Consider the following 16,201-nt stretch of genomic DNA (forward strand, 5'->3'; position numbering starts at 1 on the left):
AGGTAATTAACCAGTCTCTCTCTTTAGAGTCATAACAATGCTTACACTTCAACTCCATTCATTGCTCCAAATAACAAGCATCTGCGTTTCAGTGATATTTTTTGAACATTCAATTTTTTTTTTTATTACTTTTCGAATTCATAAAGAGTCTTTCTAGTAACAATAGCGCGTCTGCTTTACCTGGGAATAAATAAAATGTTATCAAGTAAAGCAAATAAACTGCATTGAAAATGTATTTACTGAATAGAAAGGGAGACGCTATACGCCAAGTTTTATCTCCTGTATAAGTATACGTTACATATTGCTGGAAGATTGAGTAATTGTCTAATTCTAATCAAGATAACTAAATGTAAACCTAAGTGACAAAAGCTGATCTTCCGTCACTGATATTAATACCATCGATGACGTTATCACAGTATCGTTGTACAATTCGTGCTCTGATGTTGATACTTATTCGATTCGTCTAAGCAGCTTTAAATTAAATAAATATATATATAATATATATATATATATATATATATATATATATATATATATATATATATATATATATATATATATATATATATATATATATATATATATATATATATTTGTTGAGACAAAGTTACGTAGTCTATATTAAAGACATCACAGCATTCAACTCGGTCAATCAAAGCCTAACGGAGAACATCAATGACAAGTAGAGCGGTCAACTTAGAACACAATGAAGAGAAATAAATTGTTTCATTTATTTTTAATCTGGCACTTATCATCATCGATACGACGGAAGCCGGAAGTATCTTTGTCAGAATAATAAGAATAATGTATGCCATTTTCTTTCTATTTTATCATTAACAAAATAACAATGTGTTTAGACTTTTTAGGTCTCCCATGGAGTTGTCAGGCTGTATTGGTCGATGGGTTTGGGCATACGTAGAGTACATTCTGTTCTGTTCTAAGTTTGTTTCTGTTCGGTTAACTATGTAGAATTCCACTTTTCTATATATACATCATTCTTAGACAAATGGCAGCAGTTTTGAAGTTTTACTAATGGCTTATATTGTCAACTTTGTGAAATCAGAGCAGCGTGAGAAAGGCAGCTTTCACTAAATCTTGCAAATTTCGAGCAAGGATTCTTCGAGATTAATTCACTTTTATGGTGCTTTGAGCTGCTTGAATAATTAAATAATTTCCCATCCCTACATTATATCGCGGTCTAGATAACAGTTAGTTGATTGGAAAATATAAACTATCAATGGGCCTATCTATATTTTTTACTAACATATGTCTATTTGGAGTTGTTGTGATATTATAGTCACCAAGTGGTATATAGATATATGCTGTGTTTACATTTCCTAAGGCTATTGATTAATGACAATCCTATGTTACTTAATAGCTGAGTTTAAGTGTTTCATCACCCTTTGATCTATAAGATATATAATACAGAGTATACTGTAGTTTGCGTACGATATTTGGGTTTGTTAACGTGTAAAGTTGACCTCTTTTAATCGTAGACTGATCCGAAACTTTAGTGCAGACTCAATGCTAAGTCTAAGGTTAGGCTAACTGTTATCGCGTAATAAGTTAAGCAGACTATCCAACAGATCGATTCATCTGCTGTTAGCGATCAAATGGGGGTGTCTCAATGTACGGGAGAATGTATACACCAGTCATCCAAATATAATATCATCAAATGTCGTTGAAAAAACAACCGTTTCCTTTTTTTTCAATTTTTTAAGACTTCAAATATTCCCTAAGGCCCTACCCATATCTCGGTTTAATTTGCGCAGTCGTTACACAGCACATGATTTGTAATTGACTGACTGATTACGTTATAGTTCTTGTCAGAGCTGTAGTCTAGTTCTAGATATTTTTAACAGGAAAACAACGTCACAAAACTGACAAATGGATTAGTTATCTAAAGTTATACCACAAAACTGGCCATGATACCGAGACGACGTTCCTCATATTGTAACATGTAGAGCATATATTGACTCGGGTTTCCAGTACGAGAACTGATACCAATGACTTAATTTATGCTATGACGTTTCGTTTCGTCTCGTCTCTGTGTTGTTTAATTTGTTATTGGTTTCAATTTTCGCATTAATAGCAACATTATTTCTATTAGGACAGCCTTTTTACAGTGTGGTCTGTTAAGATAACATCATGACGAAGACCACTCGATTTGTAAATTATGATACACGGACATATTATTATCTGGTTAGAGGGGTATACGTTAACAATTAAGTTGTTAAAATATTTGTGTTGTTAATGATATTCACTTTCTAGCGAAAAAAAAGATATGTATGTCTATAGTCCAAACTGTAGTGCAAAATAACCAGAAAGAGGGCTTAATTCAACACAATTCTATTTCCATTTAATTTAACGCACTTTACAACATTTAAAATTATGCACAATTGTCCATAAACGTCCTTTCTATACTGTTTACTATAGTTAAGACAATGCAAGAATCCCAGGAACCAACTGCTGCAGTCACTATACTGAACCAACAGGCACGATTCTATGTATGTCCCGTAGCATAACACACGCAGTACTGATATCATGTGATAATAGAAGAACTCACTTTAATTATGCTTAATGTGCACTTTGATTTAAATTACACCCTTTCTTTGACGTCGCACTTAGCATACCGCATTCCGAAGACGGACGTTGCTACATAAAAATATCCAAAAAAAAATCATGATATTTCAATGCTAAACTGCTCTTATCTCCACGTCTGTTAGCATGTTTCAACTACTCCCATATTTATCTTTCTTTCATTATTTTGTATCCTCTATCTTTTCAGGTGTTTCAACGTCGTACCGATAACTCTATTAGTTTTTTATCAAAACTGGACTGCTTACAAAGAAGTGTTTGGTGACAGCGAGAACTTATGGTTAGGAATGAAAAGCTTCATTACCAGGTGCGTATCCAGGGGGGGGGCGTTGGGGGCGCGCGCCCCCCGGGTAAGAAAAAGAGAAGAGAAAAAAAGAGAAGAAAAAAGGAAAAAAGAGGGGAAAAAAGAGGAGAAGGAGAGGAAGGAAGGGAAAAGAAAAAGAAGAAAGAGAGAAAAAGGAGAAAAAGAGGGAGTAAAAGCAAAACGCGAAGACACCGGGAAGAGAAAGAGGAACAGTGACATCATTACAGCGCTGAAGGGTAGCCAGTGACGGATCAATGATTTCGTAAAAGTGTGACTCACCTTACCCCTTACACCGACAACTCCATTTTTTGACGTTTCCATTTTCCTCTCTCACTAATGATCTATATATATACTATATATGGTCTATCATAACGCGTGTGTAGAATTGTGCTATGAAACCAACTGTGGCTGGTCTCGAACTCGACCGTGTCGTCGGGGAACATGACGCATTTTGGGATGGGGGCGACCGCCCGCCCGCCCCCCCCCCATTCAGCATTTTTTAAATGAAATCGCTAAGTAATTTCAAAATAGAAAGTGCTTATAGGCAACTTACAAGGCCTGGGAAGTGTCATTTCCAGCGATCTGGGAGACATTTTCGGCCAAAATTTGCTTCTACGCTTCGCGCTAACAAATGGTCCTGGGTAGTGCCATTTCCAGCGATCTGGGAGGCATTTTCTGCCAAAATTTTCTTGTACGCTTCGCGCCAACCTATAGTGGCGCTACGCTTAGATAATTTGCCTACAGGCTTCGCCCCTCCCTTGGCAAATTCCTCGCTACGCGCCTGTTCGAATTTGTAACGCAAACAGCAGATATCACATCATACCAGTGAGCATGGAAATGGCGTTCCAGGATGAAAAGCCTCAAAACTGTCCGACTTGCCTGAAAAAATAAACAAAAATTTTCGCGCGCGTCGCGCGCGTTCAACGTGTTCATGTCAATATCATATAAGCAAGCATCGGTTATTACATCGCATGCCATCATGTACCGTACGGTCCGTTCAAATTGCGCAGTATACCGCGGGATGCTAATGTAAACAACGACATGTCTCATGTAGATGTATAAAAAGCATGGAGGTCCAATTATGTCAAAACTCTCTTTTACATTAGTAATGGCGAATTAGGGCCTGCACCCCCGCCGTGCAGTGGCGGAGCGTCCATATGGTCAGGGGGGCGGATGCCCCCCTGACGGACTCAAATGGACTGCTGGCGCCTTTTTCAGCTCTTTACCACTTTTTAATTATTCTAGATTATTGACTTTTTTATTGCGCTCTCATCTACTTATTGACATTTCTCACATTTTCTTGCTGTAATTTGGCGATGACACCTTATTCTTCGTTAATCTGCAAATTAGCCAGGCCCGGAAAGGGTCATTACCGGAGATCTAGGGAGTATCTTTACTCAAAAATTTTCTCTACGCTACGCGCCAACCAGTGGTGGCGCTCCGCTTAGATAGTGTCGAAAGCGCCCCTTCAGACCATTCTCGCCACTCCTGACCAATACCCCTAGCTCCGCCACTGCCGCCGCGCCTCCTACGCCTATGTGTGTAGTGTTCGGTTTCGGAAATAACTGCTATTTTTTCATTTCCTTCAACCAAGTTTTATAATAGCCGTTATAACAGGTTTTAATATTTGTACACCAATAAATTAACTGTTCTGAATTTTCGAAAATTTCTGACCAAAATTCTACATCACACTTCCCTCTACTCGTGCAATTTTGACCGGTCTGTTAGGGGTTGAAGGAAGTTTTTTCTATATTGGTTGTCCATAGATGAAATTTTGTACAAGATTATGGGTATGTTTTGAAGTGAGTTTATTCACGAGAAATGATGTGAATTTTAAAATTCTGAACAAATATGGGGCTTTAAACCTTGAAAAGTGGGGCTGACGGGTATTGTGGGCCGCGACGTAGAATCACCTACAAAAGCAAAGACCCACAGGAGATGCGATCAGGTCGAACATGATGTGTGCCGGGTTGACAATCTTCAAAAAGGTTATGGATGGAAAAAAAAAACTATTAGGAAATACTTGGTTCTCAGGCAAAATGTGTACATCTGGTTGGTCATTTCAAGCCCGAGAAGTGCCGTTTCCGGTGATCTGGGGGGTTTCAAAACAAGAAATTTTCTTGTACGCTGCGCGCCAACCGATGGTGGCGCGCAGCTTAGATAGTAATTCGCGCCCCCGGGTTTGAAAATCCTGGATACGCGCCTGATTACTTGACGAACCAGAGAAACTACAAGCTTCGCTTTGACATCAATACTTCTAATAGATCGGCTGAATATGCTAAATATCCAGTTTCGAATAGAATCTGAAAGCAACAACTACAAAATGAATCAACTGGGCTGTCTCAGTGGGAATACAGGTTTGTTGCATTTTCGATATTTGCGGCTTGCCATCGATAATAGTTACAGTTAAAGTTACTAGTTTGCTCACAATAAACTTCTTGAAAAAAATGGTCGTCACGGTTTCTTCACACCTTGATGTAAAATATTACCTATAGACTGGATCAGAAACCCTGACAAAGAAGGTTCGGTGTAACAACCCCCTCCCCCCCCCACCTCATTTCGCAACTATGCTCTATATAATAATTTTTGTATTAATCTTGTACAAACATATGAGAAATAAATGTAAAATTGAATTGAAATACAATGTGCTGTTTATTTGTCCCTCTCTTAAATCATACAAATTTTTAAATTTTTAACCTTTTTAATTTCGCCAGTTCTGGTTTTATAATCTTGAAAGAACAAATAAGGTTTTGTTTCGAACGTGATTAAAGTCACTGATCTCGAGATTTCTTTAAAAATCAATTGCAACTATCTCGTCCCACCAGGGCCCGTTACTTTAAAGAGACCGTATAGTGTGAGATATTTATACTATCACCCTATCAATTGGATACCGTTGGCATCAAAGACACAACATGAAGATAGTCGGTCCAACTAGCAAATGAAAAATAAAGTATGCTGAAAAATGAAGAAACATCACTCTAAGAACAGGACATATTATGAAAGAGAATTACGATCATATATCTCCAATGAACCAGTAAAAGAGAATTAAATATTCTGGGCTAGTTAGTAGTGAACACCTACTATAAGCGTCATAATGTTTCTTATATAACATCTGTGAAACAATTATACCAAGTAGAGCCATACATCGTGTTATAGACAAAGACAACCCGAGACATGGATAATGTCCCAACAACATTGTGCAATATATCAAGATACTTAAATTATTATTTAATGGCCAAGTATTAACCACTAATGGTTCTTGTTGCTTTGCTTCACATGGTTTCATGTATATTTTAACAGTGAAAAACATTTCAGCACGCATGACCGAGACAATGACGCATGTGGTAGATTCAACTAACTGCGCAGAGAACCACAGAAGCGGCTGATGGCACTATGCTAATTTGGTGTGATTACTATAGTTATAGCTATTGCTGTTATTTTCAATACAACAGCTGCTTCAAGTCACTTTGTACTTATGAATACCTCAACGGTGTGTACAATCGGGGCAACGGTGAAATGATATGCTCTTATTATAGTAATTACTGCAACGTCCAATTCGTTGAGGTAAACATTCGACCATTGAGTTAATGAACAAGATGACTGTGAAACTGAGTGATTTACTAAACATTTTTTTGGGTAATAATTCAGAAGTTAAATGAGTCTGACCAAACGGAGCGTGGTTGGAATATACTTTAACAACTTAGGAAACATTAACGTGAAAATTGCAACATTCACAAAAGAATTTCTTGTGTGAAAGTAATATTGCAACATGCGAAAATCGGAGCAAAGATGTTGGTATTTCAAGCATTTCAATTAATCAGTTCCTCTTAAGTTTGTCTCTTTTAATGAAAAAAAAAATAGGATGTCTGAAACGATCATGAAACAGAAGAAATATCCATAAATTCCTGTTTCGCTCGATTAAAAAGTAAAGTAATAAGTTAAATACCTGACAGCTATTTAACAATTATTATTTACAAAAATATCTTCTTAGCTGACTTCGCTTTTGGTCATTCCACATATTCGAACTGTTTACCCTCGTCTTTATAGGACAAGCAGTGTTTTTTCTATTCTTGTCAGCCTCTTAGCAAAGTCACGTGACTCTGTAGAGAAACAGTTAAAACTGACAGACAGTGAGGGTGTGGAGAAGGTGGCGCTCTTTCTAATGACACCACCTTGAGGAAACAACAAAACTAAGTAGCTGAAACTTTTCACTGCATTTGCAATCTTCTAATATTAGGGTGGCTGGAGAATTTCTAGAGTATCAGGAATATGCTTGCATATTGTTTACCGATCAAACCAAATATATTTAATATACTGAGACAAAAATATCTCTTATAAGTTAGAAATGATTATAACACCTTTCTAGCTGTTTCTTTTGTTTAAGTCATTGTAAACTGCAAGAAATTTACCTTCCTCTTGATACGACAAGCAGTGTTTTCCTTTACATGTAAACTTTGCAGCAAAATCACATAATTCTGCAGAAACGAAGAAAATAAAATAAAAAATAAATAGTTTATGGTATCTTAACACTAAAAAGGTAGAGTAAAAAGAGATAATTTAGTGAACGAGGTCTTTTTCACCAAAATGAAAGTAAAAATGTTATATCTAGAGGAAGGTTAGAGGTGCAGAAAACATTTACTGTTTTCTTTTGTATTTGAACATGGTTTTAATGAAAAGCTGGAATAGAGTTTACAAGATCACTTGAGTTGAATATTTTACTACAATGGTACTGCGTACTGACGACCGATAACGTGTGGAGAGTATGCAACTTATATAGGACTAGCATTCTTTACCGGTTTCGAACCTCTGGATATCCAACCAGTGGCCATATATCCTATATAGTTGGTTAGGGTGTCCGCACAAAGTGGGAGTAATGATAATGATTATTTCATATATATATATATATATATATATATATATATATATATATATATATATATATATATATATATATATATATATATATATATATATATATATATATATATATATATATATATATATATATATATATATATGTATATATATATGTATATATATATATATATATGTATATATATATGTATATATATATATATATATATATATATATATATATATATATATATAGATATAGATATATATATATATATATACATTGGCTGTTTTACTTCCAACCCTTCACCAATTTTATTATTGAATCTCCCTCGAGATCCAGCCTTTCTCTAAAAGCAGCATAGTTGTTTAACAGTTTTACCGTTATTCCTATATAGATATATATTTATATGTATATATACATGTATACATGTATATATACAATTTGACAATGCATACTGTAAACTTACACCCAAAAAATGACAAGAGGTGAAAGGACTAACGATATTAATTGTGCAGAAGAGTGGAACAATGAAATGGTGTTGAAACTTATTAAGAACAAAAGGGTTAGGAAGAAGAAACATGTGAATATGACTGGGCACGATGTGTCTCGAAGAGAAGAGGGCTGGAGGAAGGGGAACAGGTCGTGAAAAGGAAGCTTGGAGGTGAAGGTTGGTTTAATAATTCAATTCTTAATCTTGAGAAAATGAAGTGGAATGGAGCGATGTTATACATTCACGTACTTCTTAGGGCGAACTGTTGCAAGGTTATTCTGTGTAATAAAGTGTGGTGTGGACGGTTGAAGTATCGCCCAAACGTAGTGACAGTTCCTATATTGTTGTATGTAGATTCGGACACAAACAGTGTCTTGAAAGTTGTGTTGTTTTCTTTACGGTAGTACAGCCAGAGGTGGTGTTTTTCTCTACTCCCCCCCCCCCCCCTCAACACACACACCTGTATATTTTTTGTATAATTGTCATTTATACTTCTTTAAAAATTCTGCTTCAAGACATTCTCTGTTTCCTTTGTCCTCTCTTTCCCAAGAAAGCACAGAAAAAGATGAAGACAGTGGATTTATAGGTCTTGAATTTTTCATGAGGTGTGATTATCAATCTGATTTTCAATGTGATTGGCCTCAACAATTCAATGCAATCACAATACAGAATCAACGTACAAACGTAATGATGTCTAAGTTATAGCAACAGACTAGTACACTGAAACTTAGTTGGGTGTTCATATTCATCCTTAACTTAAAGTAACTAGTTCAGTACAATAATTGACGCCAGCAATTTGGAAGCACTGAATAAAAGACGCAATATACAAGAACTGAGTCAATAACGCAAAACTAATGCACTGCGTCAATAACGCAAAACAAAAACACTGCGCCAATAACGCAAAACGAGCGCATTGCGTCACTAACGCAAAAAGAACGCACTGCTTTAATAACGCAAAAGGAACGCATTGCGTCAATAACGCAAAAAGAACGCACTGCTTCAATAACGCAAAACGAGCGCACTGCGTTAATTACACAATCTACCGATTAGGCTTATAGTTTGGTACACAATCACTCAGGATACTTTATTTTGATCTATCCTGTGCTAATGAGAACGCATATTACCAAAATATTCAGACTTGTTTCTGGGAAATGTTATACAATGAAAACAACACTGTACTGAGACTCTGGATACAGTTACGTTAGCACAGTTCTCGAATATCTGCATCTTTTATGTCAAAATAACAATTCCAGTAAATTCATCACAATGATCAATTAATGCCAGATCATTTCTTTAATTATATATTATATCATAAATTAATGTTAAAAGGAAAGGGAGCCCGTCAAACTGCTGTCTCAACATTAACAACTACTGGCCTGTAGCTGTGTCAGTTACGCCACGTGAGCTTTACCCCGAATGACCTAATGTCATATTAGTACTCGTAATATTAGATAAACATTACGATAGTCACGTCAAATACGTTTATCAATGATTTTACATTTTCAAAGGACTTACCTAATATATGCTGATGCTGATCTTACTGGGAGACACTATCCAGAGACCCTCAACTACCATGCGTTCTTCAGTTGCTTCTTCAGTTATACATAGCCTAGTACGTTATACATAGGTATAAGTAACGAAAATGATTCTGTTGTAACAGCAATAATTTGATTGGTTGTACTTTGCGCATAACACGAGCCCTCATCTGTTAGAAAACAACAGTTCTTGTGATGAGCTATTTAACAGACAGAGCTGCACTATACTGTCAGGAAATCTATTCTTGGACGTCCGCCGTACCTGGGAGAAGTTACAAAACATTTACAAATGCGCCCGAGTTGCTTGCATGAAAAGCCACCGGCGGCATAAGTAGACAATCCAAAGTGATTTACGTTACAAAACTTACTAAGTTAACTTTGCAATATATCTGTGATATATGTCAAGGTTGGTATGTATTTCCATTTCAAATCCAAAAGTAAACAACCATGATTGTTGATTATTTCCTTTCATGTGATATAACAGGTTTATTTCACATGGGATCTGTCCCAGCGCAATGATAAATGTTGGCAATTTATATACGTATTGCAGACAATACTATAAAGTGTAAAGTTAAGCATGCTATTTTCCCATTCTTTATTCGGTATATTTTTGGAGAAACATGGAGACTTCACGGTTGTGCATTATGAATGATGAAATTATCTTTTTAAACGTTTAAGACTTCCAAACTGATGGGATGTCATGTTGAAGGGATGGGATGGGGGTGGGGTGGGGTAGCTTTTTTAAGACAGTTACGTAATTAACTTTACAACATTAACTTATGACTATGATTTTCTGACTGATATATCTTCCATCTTTTCTTATTAGATTACAGAAACTTTCTTTCAATCAAACCTTCAATTGACCTTTCACGTTTCATTGTAAAGGTCTTCAACTCATAAGTCCCTAGCACGTTGCAGCTTCCTACCCAACTTGAAGAAATCATCTTGCAAATACTGTCAATCGATCAGTCAAATCAAACGAATGCACCCGCGGACACAAGCTAGCATCATTCTTAAGTGTATGCGAACAAATAAGAAATATATAGTTGTGTAAAACACGCGTAGGCTGTTGCGCGCGTGAACTGGCTTTACCTCCTTTGTGTTTGAGAAGTATCTAGCACATTCGACGCTAAAACCTTTCTAAATTAAATACCCAAATATTTGCTATAGCGCCTTGGTGATCGATACTTCACTGACTTTTGACGTTTATCTCAGTTACTATGGCAACCACATAATATGGTAGTACTTGCAATACTTACTCCTCATATATGTGAATGTTGCACGTCGATTCAATGCTTCCGGTTGAAAAAAAAAATCAATTATTTTGATATTTTAACTCTGACCGCTAAATTTTGCCACCATAGCAACCACATAGTTTAATGCTATCTGACATCTTATACCTGTCAAGGTTCCAAGTCAATCCAATGCAGCCTGTAAGAGTTAAAGCAAAAAGCTCTTGGTTTGCTAATTTGAGAACTGATGATTGAACTTGACCTCAATTAACATGATAACTACATGTAAGGCATACACAATTTGGAGAAAACGGGGCCAGCCGTTTACTCGGAATTTTCTGACGCAATTTGCATTCAAACTATATCCTTGACACATGCCCTGTGACCCAGTTACCATTACGGTAACCACAACATTTGATAGCACTTGACATTTCAGCTATGACTGCGAACGTTGCTTGTCAATTCAATGTTTTCACTTGAAGTTAAAACACAAAACCCTTTTCACTTAATTATACCTTTGGCATCTGACCTTTCGTTCTTAGGGTCACAAAATCTCATCACGGGGCACCTTCCTACCAAGTTTAAAGTAATCGTCCCAGCTGTTTAGGTGGAGTCTTAGACATAAATTCTGATGTAACAGACACGCTTACACGCAGACGGTTTTACCCCCTTTCCCAGTTCGGTCACCCTGCCATAGGTGACCCACGGGACTCGCTACTCAGGAACATTACACATTACCATGGCAACCGGTGCTATGGAAACAGAGAGCAGCAATAGGTTCAATTGACCAACGAAATAAAACATCGTTTCCTTCGTATATGGGAGCGATGAGAATAAACTTGCTTACCCATGCCAAACTAAGGTTGGGCTTGTTGAATACGAAATCTCTTTTTGGTGTCACTAACTTTGCTGCGTCTCTCCTTACTACGCTACTCTCCCAGCCCCAAACACCAAACAAAACTCGTTCAATGTTGACGGTTCACCGTCATCTTTCATGGTTCTCTCCGGTTATCTACTGCGGATGCCCACGCGCGTTTTATTTAATTGACTTATGAGATGAATTGATTGGGAATAGACTGATGAACAACATCAGTATGTTATCATTTACTGTTCGGCATCAAAAGCACGGATACATAAGATAGATAGCAACCCTCTAGTTTAGGCTAATCGAACTAATTCTCTACCAAGTACATGTAAGCACACCTCGTTCCAATGATCATCACAATGTGCGTATAACTAACGTATGGAAATTGCTCAATTTCACTGGAATATGTGATAATCCTACCTGGCAGTCCTAACTGAAGGTGCTCACAGACGGTTATTTAGGCTTCATAGGAATATTTCCGTGGCAGGCAATTATTCCACATGTTTTTTTTTTTTGATAACCGTTAGTTGAGTTTGTAAAGAATATTTCCATGGCAGGCAATTATTCCACATGGTGTTTTTGATAACCGTTGGTTTAGTTTGTAAAAGAGAAAAAATGGTAAGCAGTAAAGGTACATGAAAAGGACGTAGATGATTACGTGAAGAATGTCAATAAATAATAAGCTTTGTTACAGTTGATGCATCGCTGCCAACAAACTAGCGGCTTTTAACATCACAACGCACCACAGAGTAAATTTTAAAAATATCAAACACCAATGAAACTGTTTAACACCATGTATTGACACAAACGTTTATCATAAAGTAAATTTTAAATCAATATAATATACATAAATAACTCAAAGAAGCATTTCGGCGATAAATATTGTTGTGTAAAAGTAAGTAATAGAAAGTGCATCTTTTTAGCTTGTGCCATCATGAAGTTGCGGATTCTGGAATACTTAAGTTTCGTACGTGTGTTTGACTAATACAGCAGCAGTGCCATAAATTCACCTCTTTAAGTGGTTTTGTGCTTGATAGGAATACAACAGGTTGGTTTGTCCCACTGGAAGATAATATTCCTACAAAAGCAAAATTTGTATTTTTTTTTTCAAACTGAGAAGTTCTTAGAGACAACGGAGTGATCGATTTTCTTTCTTTGAAGTCCCAGATATGTTTTGAGAGCTCAGTTTCTTTTGATAACGTAAGTTGCAGAAATATTTGATGTGGTTGTTGTAGCTTGCCTTGAAGCTTCCACTGACCAGACCGATTTATACGGCTGTCTCTTGACCAGTAGTGACCGTTGTTTGTACATTATATCGCTGACGAGATATTCCCCGGATAGGGGGCAGTCGCTCTTTTTCCTGCAATTGCAAGTTATTTCACTGATCTCCTGGTTTGCTTTCGATATAATCTTGTTATTGCGGGCTTTTATAATATGCCGCATATTCCTCATACAGCTATAGCCTATTTTGATGTTGTTCTTGTTATATATATTGTGTAATCGATCACTCCATCTCTTGGGAAACCCTAAAAGCAGTCTAATACATATAAGTGCAGCTCCAACTCTGTATGGAAAAAAAGTTCTTCATATTAAGAAGGAGAGCCGACAAAAGCTACAACTCAATCAACAAGCGTAGCGAATTTGTATCCAAATGTCGTCATGGCATCCATCCATCCATCCATCCATCCATCCATCCATCCATCCATCCATCCATCCATCCATCCATCCATCCATCCATCCATCCATCCATCCATCCATCCATCCATCCATCCATCCATCCATCCATCCATCCATCCATCCATCCATCCATCCATCCATCCATCCATCCATCCATCCATCCATCCACCCACCCACCCACCCACCCACCCATCCATCCATCCATCCATCCATCCATACACTCAATGACAAGGAAAAGGTTATATGAGTATTTGTTAACAATATCAAAGTTGATGATTTCCACAAATTATTTAAAAAAAATAATAACTACTTCGAAACCATTCCAATTGAAACACGTTCAATGAAATTACAGTGTAAACTAGCATGATTAATAATAATATATGGTATCACAATGAAAGAGCAAACACAAATGCTACATTAGGACCACAATAAACACACACTCCATGTCAATTCAACAATAGATTTAACAAATTCCATGCAGGAGCCTATCTTACAATTGGCTAATGTTGATATGATGTCTTCCCAAATGTCGAATATGGGACAAACTGTCGGAAAACTGTTGATTTAAACAGTGATATTGCAATACCTAGTAACGAGATTTTGGAATCTAAAAAGATTCTTGATGTTTCCTTAGTATGGAGGGAACATTTTCATTTACGAAGTGTAAATTGTTTTTAATTTAAATAAAATAAAATTCTCAATTAATTTAATATCAATGGGAAATATTTTGTTGTTGTAATGTAAATAATGGACTAAAACAATGATACAAGATGACGTTACCCTACTGTATTAAAACTGAACATGACAACATCTGAGGCAATATGAATCTGCTGAAATTGCAATAAATTTTACCTTCATATGACGAAATATTAACAAGTATAAATGATATTATTTCAATCTCGATGTGGGGTTTCCGGCTCGTAAATATCTCTTAGAATACACTATAAGTCTTATTCATTTAATCTATGGTGAAGCGTCTGCTTACTCTGTCTAAGGATACAGAAAATTGAAGATATTTGCTATATTTAATCACGTACAGGTCGAATCTTCATCTCGCTGTATTTGATGTTATGGTCAGGTCCTGGTAGGTTGTTCCAACAGATAGAGGATTGCTCCCCACAGCAATACGTAGTGGAAGGAACAACACTAGCGAAGTAGTTGCCATTGAGATTGGATCTACAGCACTTGCTGTGCCACCATGCGCCTTGTCTGTCTAACGCACAGTGTCTAGGAGAGTTATCATTATCTTGATCGTAAGTACTAAAGAAACTGTTGAACTGAAATTTCAAAGCATTTTCCTTGTCTGTTAAGACAAAAGAGAAAAGATACACAATGCACTGACGTTTAAGCCGCATAACCCTTTTCCACCCTAGTGCGTATAATATAAAATATCACATACCATTAAGAAAATTTTAATCAAAATTTCTTTCATATTAGAAATATTGATTTAAAATATATCACACGATTAGAGTGTAATACTGAAGGGTCACTCATTGTTAAATTTTGAACGGTAAAGTCATATTACTCCACACTAGCAATAAAGTTCAAAATCTTTCCCCTCTTTATATTGCTGGTACGGTAGAGTGATATCTATGACAGAACATGAAACAAAAACACCCCATGCATTTATAGCATTATTACGCACAAACTATACGTTCAATATTTTGCTAATACTTAATCATTCGTCAAAAACTTATACATATACGTATAACCCATAAATTTCGTGTTTTTTCTACAAAACGTTTTGATATCCAAATGGAGAATATAAACTTAGAACAAGTAAATGGCACAACTATAGAGGGACAATAATAAGTTCCAAATATATGTAGAATAAGCCGTGACAATGCCATCATTATAATTATGTTATGATTAATTGAAAGCATATTTTATGATTGTGCTTAATAATTTGTTCAGATAAAAAACTATTTATGAAGTTATTTACATTAATGGCGATAGAAATTGGTAATCTATATAGATGGCAAAAGATGGAGGCATCCCCATTACTTATTTTACTCACAGACGGTATCTCGTACTTCTGTTGTCCCGCTATAAGTTCCCACCGCGGACAGACGATACTTGTCATTTTCATCGTTGATACGGAACGAGTCATATTCAGCGAAGTATGGAGTCCCTTCCCTGTCAACCAGATCAATCCGGATTTGATAGTTATCTTGATTGGTGATGTAATACAGCTTGTCATTACCCAACCAAAATTCATGAAAGATCTGACCAAAGCCTTCTTTGTAGCTGGTCCAGTTACGGTAAAAATCAACAGAACCATTAACTCGACGTTGGAACACCTGAAATCAAAATAAATTAAGGACTTCCTAAGATTTACAAAGTTATAAAAAAACTCAGAAGTCATGGGAATATTTATGAAGACTTTCGTGACAGAACCAAAGGATCATTCATCCTTAAAGGATGAACATAAATAAGTCAGTTACCGAGTACTTTAAGAACATAATCGAATATAAGACAATCCATAATAAACAGAAAAAGAAGCTATTTGACTTTTAGTGGCAATCACATAAAGAAAACAAAATTACAAGAGAGTACCGATTTTGTCACTATTCTGTTACACTCAGGGGGTAGGAGCCGGAGGAAGGGGCACTGGGCATTTTTATTTGTTATTATTCACGTGC

The 16,201-nt window shown here is 36.3% G+C and overlaps 2 protein-coding genes across 3 annotated transcripts in view; both read right to left on the reverse strand.

Moving 5' to 3' along the window:
- Positions 1-16,201, reverse strand: part of LOC139973198 (uncharacterized) — a 66,340-nt gene that overhangs the window by 22,812 nt on the left and 27,327 nt on the right. The window lies entirely within an intron of this gene.
- Positions 13,781-16,201, reverse strand: part of LOC139973197 (uncharacterized) — a 34,385-nt gene continuing 31,964 nt past the window's right edge. Inside the window, exons 6-7 of one of the 2 annotated variants that reach the window (XM_071979700.1) lie at positions 15,577-15,859; positions 13,781-14,862 (exon numbers count right to left, since the gene is read on the reverse strand). In XM_071979700.1, the coding sequence (XP_071835801.1) occupies positions 14,585-14,862; positions 15,577-15,859 (561 nt within the window). In that variant the 3' untranslated portion in view covers positions 13,781-14,584. The remainder of the gene's footprint in view (positions 14,863-15,576; positions 15,860-16,201) is intronic. The other variant, XM_071979698.1, reaches the window with a different exon arrangement.

The sequence above is a fragment of the Apostichopus japonicus genome, chromosome 9, assembly GCF_037975245.1.
Source record: "Apostichopus japonicus isolate 1M-3 chromosome 9, ASM3797524v1, whole genome shotgun sequence".
NCBI classification, from domain to species: Eukaryota; Metazoa; Echinodermata; class Holothuroidea; order Aspidochirotida; family Stichopodidae; genus Apostichopus; species Apostichopus japonicus.